Genomic DNA, 8,458 nt, shown 5'->3' on the forward strand with positions numbered 1-8,458 from the left:
AAAACATTTATTGGAGTATGAACAATCACTATTCATACCTCACTACGAGCTATGAACACTCATTGTTCATATCTATTTGGGGTATGAACAATTAATGTTCATACCTCAATATAATATATGATCAATAAGAACACCTATTGGAGTATGAACAATTATTGTTCATATCTCAATATGAGCTATGAACACTCATTGTCCATACCTATTTGGGGTATAAAAAATCAATGTCCATACCTCAATATAATGTATGATCAGTAAGAACACCTATTGGAGTATGAACAATCATTGTTCATATCTCAACATGAGCTATGAACACTCATTGTTCATATGAACAATCATTGTTCTTACGAATCATACAATATGTGATGTATGAACAGTATGAACACATATTAGAGTATGAACAATCATTGTTCATACCTATTTGGGGTATGAACAATCACTGTTCACACCTCAACGTAATGTATGATCAGTAATAACACATATTAGAGTATGGATAATCATTGTTCATACTTATTTGGGGTATACACAATCACTGTTCATACTAACATGAGTTATGATCAATCATTGTTAATACATATTTAGGGTATGAACAATCAATGTTTATACCTAATCAACTTAATGTATGATCAGTAAAAACACATATTGGAGTATGAACAATCATTGTTCATACCCCAACATATTAAGGCATGAACAATCACTGTTCACACCTCAACATAATGTATGATCAGTAATAACACCTATTGGAGTATGGATAATCATTGTTCATACTTATTTGGGGTATAAACAATCACTGTTCATACTAACATGAGCTATGAACAATCATTGTTAGTACTTATTTAGGGTATAAACAATTAATGTTTATACTTCAACATAATGTATGATCAGTAATAACACATATTGGAGTATGAACAATCATTGTTTATATCTCAACATGAGTTATGAATAATCATTGTTCATACCTCAACATATTGCATGAGGTACGTTAACCTATTTGGGTATAAACAATCAATGTTCATAGATCAACATAAGGCAAAACGACTGGAAAGGTAAAATCGGAAAATATTTATTTCAAATCCGGGCTATTTGTCCTTACGAGTTATTTTCACTTGAAAATTGGTTTTTCAGGGTTATTTACACCCGAAAATTTGTCTTGAAGCTAAAATAGAGCCAAGAAGTTATAGCTATAATATATATCTAAGGATATATTTTATTCACTAACCGCCATGTGTATACCACACTACCACCAATCACCACCTCCAACCGCTGCCATGACGACCTCCCCAATCTCTCTATATTCTTGTACTTTTTTTTTTCTTGAATTATCGAAGAAAAAAAAATCTTCTTTTTCTTAAAAATTTGAGTTTGGGATAACTGAGGTTGGTGAGGGTTCTGCCAATCCCAAGGAAAGGCACCACAAGGTTGGTCTACCTGAAAATGAATGACGTTGTACAGCATCTGGCTCGTTGGCGTGGGTGGGTAGGTGTATTTAGTGTCACTTTCTTAATAATATCACTTCAATTTTATAATACTTTAAAGGCTCAAACCCACACTTCATATTATTTGCACATTCATCGTTCTCTAAATTTGGTGACGCCGTGCAAGTAAAGTTACACTAATTTGGTGCTTCATATCTAATAAATTGTTAGACAAACAAATTGGCAATGAACATTTTTCTTGAATGATAGGTACATAATCTAAGAGGATAGTAAATTAACTAAAACGAAAAGATATAAAAATTGATCGACCAAGTTAATTACTAGAAGCTATCTTCCAAAAAGCATTTTTTGACTCTACCATTTTACAAAATAAATGAAAAAGTGACTGCAAACTATATAGATGACTATAATATACTCAGTCCTAGATATGTTCTCAAAGATTAAGAAACTTAGAATCAAGGTTGAGTTCAATAGGATCATAATCAAACCAGCTAAGTTGTGTGTAATTATTATAATGATCGAACGTGGGGAAGGCAAGACTTCACCTATATAATTAAATGCGTGATCGAGAGCAGTAAATGGAAGTCATGTTCATCAATTACCACTGATTAGTATATAAAATAGAAGCTTCTTCGCAGGCAGTGTGTCTTCAACATGGCACGGATTATCTTGTTGCTTGCATGTACAGCAGTTATACTTGCTACTATTGCTGCTTCTTCAATAGTTGAACACACGTTTAATGTAATTTGAGCTAGTGTTGCTGCCTCCCTCTATCTCTATCTCTTTCTTCTGATCTTACTGTTCTACTTCTTTATTTTCCTTTTTTTTTGTCGTTTTTTATTTTGATTCTGTCTTTGGTTTGATCGCTGAATCTGTTTTTTTTTTTGTTTGATTGAATCGCTGAATCTGTTTGCTGAATAGAGGAAAAAACCACTACGCTACAGTCTATTCAGCACTATCCAGCTTTTGTTGCTAATTATTCATATTGCTAATTGCATTTTGCTGGTTGAAAGAAGAAAACTCATTTAAGTATTTAACATCCAGCAATTGAAACAGACACCTCATTTTGCAATTAGAGAAAGATGCAACTTTTTGCCATATGGAGTGGTTTCTTGTGTTGGATTAGACTTTTTAAGCTGCGGGCTTGTCCTCGACCATCAGCACTATAGGCTAGCTGATGTTTTAAAGCACAAACTTTGGGTCGCGAACCAGGAAAATCACTAAAATAAGAAGACCATGTGGCCTTTCGCCTGGCCAGGACATTTCACGGCCCCATTTTCGATAAGACATTGTTTTACTTATATTGAAATGCTTATTGTTTTAATGTCTGTACAAATTTTTTTTGTGCTTTCAGGTAGGTAATTTTCCAATCCAACGATTGTGCCAAGAATATGTTAAAACTGCAGTGAATGCAGGCAGCTTACCAGGGCCGACCATCGAAGTTCGAGAGGGCGATTCACTCGTCATTCATGTTTTCAATGAGTCGCCGTTCAACATTACCCTTCATTGGTACATCTTTGGACTTCGGCCCATTAATCACATCACAGATAATAAACTCATCCCGTGTGTTATTGATGCAGGCATGGGGTATTTCAAAGATTAAGTGGATGGGCTGATGGACCTGCTTATGTGACCCAATGTCCTATACTTCCAGGAAATAGCTACACTTACAGATTCGCTATCATTGGGCAGGAGGGAACCCTTTGGTGGCATGCTCATGCTCATATCTCAATGCTCCGTTCAACACTCCATGGCGCGATTATTGTTCGTCCTAAATTGCGTGGATATCCTTTTAAAATCCCTTACATGGAGATTCCTCTAGTATTAGGTAATAATCTCACATATGGAATGCACATCGTAGTATTTGTTATGCTCATTTTGAATTGTGGTCCAATTTTAAGAAAACGTTTTCTTCACTTATGGACTACCAGGGGAGTGGTGGAATGAAAACATTGTTGATGTAGAAAACAATTTTCTTAAGAGTGGTGGTGGACCTAGCCTTTCAAATGCTTATACCATCAATGGTCAGCCCGGTCACCTCTACCCATGCTCCACAGATGGTGAGAAAATTCTTAGCATCATTTCCAGTAATTTAACTTGCTACGTAATCTGAGAAATAAAGATTGTTGCCCTTTTTTTCTATATTTTTTTTGTTTAATTTTGCCATTAACATTTTCTTCTTGGTGTTTTGACTTTTGATTCATTATGCTATTAGGTATGTTTAAATTGAACGTGGTGTCAGGCAAGACATATCTCCTTAGAATCATAAATGCCGCTGTTGCTGCTCAGTTTTTTTTCAAAATAGCACAACATACTTTCACCGTCGTCGCCATCGATGCCAGTTACACTGTTCCGTACGACACCGATGTGATTGTTATCGCACCTGGACAGACCGCAGATGTACTCTTCGAAGCTAATCAACCTCTTGGGGACTACTACATGGCTGCTCAACCGTATTCGGCTACACCAATCCTAATATTCCCAAATGGGACTACCACCGGCCTTGTCCATTACATTGGCGCCACATCATCAACAGGATTGATGCCGGTCCTACCATCCCCAAGGGACACCCCAACAGCATTCAAGTTCTATAGCAATCTCACTAGCCTCAGAACTGGGCCTTTTTGGCTTCCTTGCCCAAACACAGTGGACGAGAAAATGTTCATAACCATTAGTGGTGGGCTTCAACCATGTGGGCCTGTTGCAAATTGTTCGAGTCCACTTGGTCCACGCTATCGACTCTCGGCCAGCATGAACAACGTGTCCTATCTAGGGCCTTCCACGTTGTCATTGTTGGAGGCATTCTATTATGGCGTGGATGGAATCTACACCGATGATTTCCCAAACAATCCGCCTGTGGTGTTCGACTACACAAATCCCAAGCAGAGCTTAAACTTTGATCTCTTAATGACGGAGAGAGGGACACGTGTCAAGAGATTAAAGTACAATTCAGTTGTGGAGATTGTGTTTCAGAATACTGCATTACTTGTAGCTGAGAGTCACCCGGTGCACCTTCATGGGTTCGATTTCTATGTGTTAGCCCAAGGGTTTGGGAATTATGATCCAATTAATGGCCCAACAATGTTCAACTTGAGAAATCCTCAACAACGGAGCACTATTGCTGTGCCTATTGGTGGATGGGCTGTTATCAGATTTCGAGCCAATAACCCAGGTGAAAATAACGATACATTTATGGTTTTTTTAAATTCTTTCTGCACAATTATAATAACTAAAAGTCTTAAGTTTTTAATTTGAGTAGTTTTACAAATGACACACGAGATAGGCAGTAACTCTAAAGCATGAACGCACCTACCAAAGGGTTGTGTCCTCGTCCGAGCATGGACGCACCTACCAAAGGGTTGTATCCATGTCTGATACGGATGCGGCATGGATGCGCGTCCGATACGGTCAACACAATCAAGATGCGTTCAACAAAACTGGACACGGGTCAAGACGCGGTCAACATGGTCAGGACGTAGATTTTGACTCAAAAAATAAATTTAAATAATGTTAAAAAAAACTCAATTTTTTCGGTTTTTGTTTGATCAAGACTTATGACTTGTTTTTAAAGTTTGATTAAGAAATATTAAACTTAATTTTGTGCCTATTTATCTTGAATAGTTTTGAATTTATGAATGTTAATACATTTAATTTAGTTTTTAATGTTTAATTAATATAAAATATATTTATAAATATTAATTAATTTCCACATCCCCGTCCTACTTTTTTGAGATATAATCAAGTCGTCCACGTCCATACAACATTGGTCAGGAGTCATGACTCAATGCAAGAATATACCATATTATTTGCCAAGACAAGCAAAATGCTTATTAAGGACTAACCAGATTTTAATGTTGGACAATTGTTGTTTACAGGTGTATGGTTCGTGCATTGCCACACAGATTTCCACGTACCATGGGGTTTAAATATGGCGTTCCTAGTTGAGAATGGGCAAACCAAATCTTCAACTCTTCCCTCGCCACCCCTGGATTATCCTCGTTGTTAGAATTTACACAATAACCTTTTAAAATTACATTCGTTGGAGTTGGAGTTTGTTTTTCCATTTTCATCTCCAAATTACCTTTTGAAAAGAATGCAAAGGATGATCAAGATTACTTCGCAATTCTTTAAAGAAAAAAAAACAAACAAAATTGAATTGATGTATAAATCCAATGTGTTCTTTTGTAAAAGAAGATGCATATGGAGTTATCTATCTAAGATGATTTAATTTATTTCTAATGTAGGCGATAGGGGTCGGCATAAACCCCATAACTTTGTACGTCCAATTTGGTTGAATATATATAAAGTTGTCCTTATTTTAGTGTGTTGGGAGCTTCGAGGGGCTGGGGAGGGGAGGAATAAAATTAGGGTTTTCATATAGATACCATTGATTTTACCAAGGGCATCACATGATAACCACAAAACAAACGGGTTTTAGAATTAGGACTGAAAAAAATAATCTTTTTAAATAGTTTATTAATAATCAAAACACAAATTTTCTTTTACCAAATTTTACAATATTCAAAATAAAAGAAGAAAGATTTATAAAATTTATCACTAATTGATCGAAGATGCTCATTGATTTATTTATTTTATTTTTCAAAAAAAAATGATTGAATTATAAAATTTATTAAAATTTGGAGAAACCTCAACATTAAAACAAATAAGTCTCATTATAATTTACGAATCAATTCCATAATCTTTTCTCCACATTATTACAGTTGAAATCAAAGCAAAACTTGTAGTAAAATTATTCAATCGTGCATTTGAATATGCCCATTCGTTCAATTTTGTAGAAGATGATTAAAATTTTGAATTTTGTCAGTATTAAAAATGCACATTGATTCAATGGAACGGAAGATAAAAGCAGACTAATCAAAATTAAATAATTTTTTTATTAAAAAATAAATAAAATTTTAAGTGGTGCCTATTCAATTTTCTAGTGGTGCCCATTTGGTTTTAGGGTCTGTTTGGTTTTGTTTTAGGTGTCGAATGCCCTCAGTAAAATAAGTTGTGCATTTATGAAAACCTTGAAATTACTGCTCGAGTAGCCAAAAAGTTCTACTGAAATCAATTTAAGAAGCATGAAATTTCCTTGAGATAAATGTGGGGGAATAATTCGGTGACTCTTAATGCAATCCCATTTTTAAGTCCACTTGAAGACACATAATAATAATAATAATAATAATAATAATAATAAATAGAGTTTGTCTACTCCGAAGATATCCTCATAGGGATGAGATCCGAGACCGTTGGATGTGTGTTCCAACGGTCTAGAAATCAAAAGCAAACTCACATTATCTCTTTTTCTTTTTGATTTTTAGACCGTTGGATCACACATCCAATAGTTTCGGAACCCTCATCCCTATAAAGATATTCTCGTGGCCTAATAAATATGATATAGCCAATAATTTTGTTCCTGACCCGTTAACCACTAAACCCGTAGAGAAATTTTTAAAATTCCTACAAATCCTACACACATACACCCTTGGGTCTAATCAAATTATCAAACAAGTAATATTGTGATATTATGGTGTAGTTCTCTGTTGCTCATATCACAGTGATTGAAGGTGTACCTCACGTTGAATCATTTTCACTGCCATGGGGACAGATCCAAATTTAATTTCCCGAGAAGAATTTCTAATGATCGGAAAGACAGAAGCACACGCACTTCTGAGTATTCCACTCAAATTCTAGTTTTCATCACGTACAGAGACCCACTATATGTTTACACAACATTGAATTACTTTAACTTTCACATCTAGCAAGTGATGGATTGTGGGATTTGTGGGTGGTAGTTAATGTTTGTGGTCCTTAATACTAATAGCAGAGTGTCCCTAGTAAAAACCCTCCTTACTGTGACAATACTAGGCATACTTAACGCAATTAGAGCATCTCTAATCGTAACCATATAAAGTGGAAAATTTACACCCAAAACACCAAAAAATTGTGAATATATTAGTCATATACTAAATTCAATTTATATATATATCTCAATTAGTAGAGTACACCATAATTAACATGGACATTAAATTGGACCAACCTTTTTTCTACCACTAAATACCCTTGATCAAATATTAAAACAAATTATTCAATGCCCTTAAAATGGACTATTTCGTCATTTCTGTTTTTGCTTCCGTTTATACCCTTAAGTTTACATAATACCTTTAAGGATTTTTGTGTAAATTCAAGTCGGAAATAAAATGCACGCACCATTTCAATTGTATGCGAGGTACGCTTACCATTAATACTACTTTTATTAACATTTATACCGACTTCATTACTAGAAAACCAGTTACATCGTTGTAGCTTCTCTTTTTCTCTCCAATCTCCTCTCATTATTGAAAAATTAAAAGGTCATGGACAATAAAACCATCTGACTATTTCTCTAAATTAGGTATGATTGTTACTTTCAATTCTCTAAATCATGAGAATTTCCTTTTATTCATCAGATTTTGATTTTTTTTTTTTGAGATTTCTATTTGGATTAATTCACTGCTAAAAAGATGATGTAGAGGATGAAGGGAAGGGTTTTGAATAGAGATGGGAAAGAGTTATCAATGTCCCTGATACAGGTCTTTTTTGTTTCTTCTCCTTCATATTTTTTTTTAATACATTCATTATTTTTACTGCAACGAGTTTGGCTTATAATCACATAGTTTGGCAGGAAAAATATACATCCTCTTTCAATTTATTCAAGCATGTAAAATTCTTTCTATGTAAACCGCAGAGGGTCAGCCGAGGTTGGAGAGATACTGTCGAGTATGGACTTGAGCCCCACAAGTATGCACCAGTCGTGAATGCTCTTCAGAAGAACCCCCATGCATGGCTTGATTTCATGATGAAGTAAGTTTATTATGATGTTAATCATGTTATCTACTTATCTATAACCACAAAGTTTATTGATTTGTTAATAAAAATCTCAGACCCCTAGGCTGGTGGTCATTAGAATATAACAAAAACATTATAAGTGCCTCAAAGGCTTGGAACCACAGCCTGAATGCTCCACTAAGGTTTGTGCTAAG

The 8,458-nt window shown here is 35.0% G+C and overlaps 1 protein-coding gene across 2 annotated transcripts; it reads left to right on the top strand.

Annotated features, from left to right (window-relative positions):
• The first annotated feature begins 1,860 nt into the window (after window positions 1-1,860).
• LOC147486436 (laccase-7-like) lies at window positions 1,861-5,749 on the top strand. 2 transcript variants are annotated; one of them, XM_086573074.1, is made up of 6 exons: window positions 1,861-2,174; window positions 2,788-2,942; window positions 3,014-3,261; window positions 3,365-3,493; window positions 3,649-4,605; window positions 5,309-5,749. In XM_086573074.1, the coding sequence occupies exons 1-6, from the start codon at window positions 2,088-2,090 to the stop codon at window positions 5,437-5,439; spliced, it is 1,707 nt and encodes a 568-aa protein (XP_086429200.1). In that variant the 5' UTR covers window positions 1,861-2,087; the 3' UTR covers window positions 5,440-5,749. The 2 variants fall into 2 exon arrangements, with proteins under 2 accessions (XP_086429200.1, XP_086429201.1); XM_086573075.1 differs by lacking the exon at window positions 5,309-5,749 and adding an exon at window positions 4,693-4,868 and having other exon boundaries at window positions 1,948-2,174.
• Window positions 5,750-8,458: the final 2,709 nt, after the last annotated feature.

This window comes from Coptis chinensis, chromosome 7 (assembly GCF_015680905.1).
Source record: "Coptis chinensis isolate HL-2020 chromosome 7, ASM1568090v1, whole genome shotgun sequence".
Lineage (NCBI taxonomy): Eukaryota > Viridiplantae > Streptophyta > Magnoliopsida > Ranunculales > Ranunculaceae > Coptis > Coptis chinensis.

Excerpts from the sequence above, each read along its gene's own strand:
- LOC147486436 (XM_086573074.1), top strand. The coding sequence starts at position 2,088 with ATGGCACGGATTATCTTGTTGCTTGCATGTACAGCAGTTATACTTGCT. Across the intron at positions 2,943-3,013 it reads TTCAACATTACCCTTCATTG|GCATGGGGTATTTCAAAGAT; the intron begins GTACATCTTTGG and ends TTATTGATGCAG. Across the intron at positions 4,606-5,308 it reads ATTTCGAGCCAATAACCCAG|GTGTATGGTTCGTGCATTGC; the intron begins GTGAAAATAACG and ends TGTTGTTTACAG.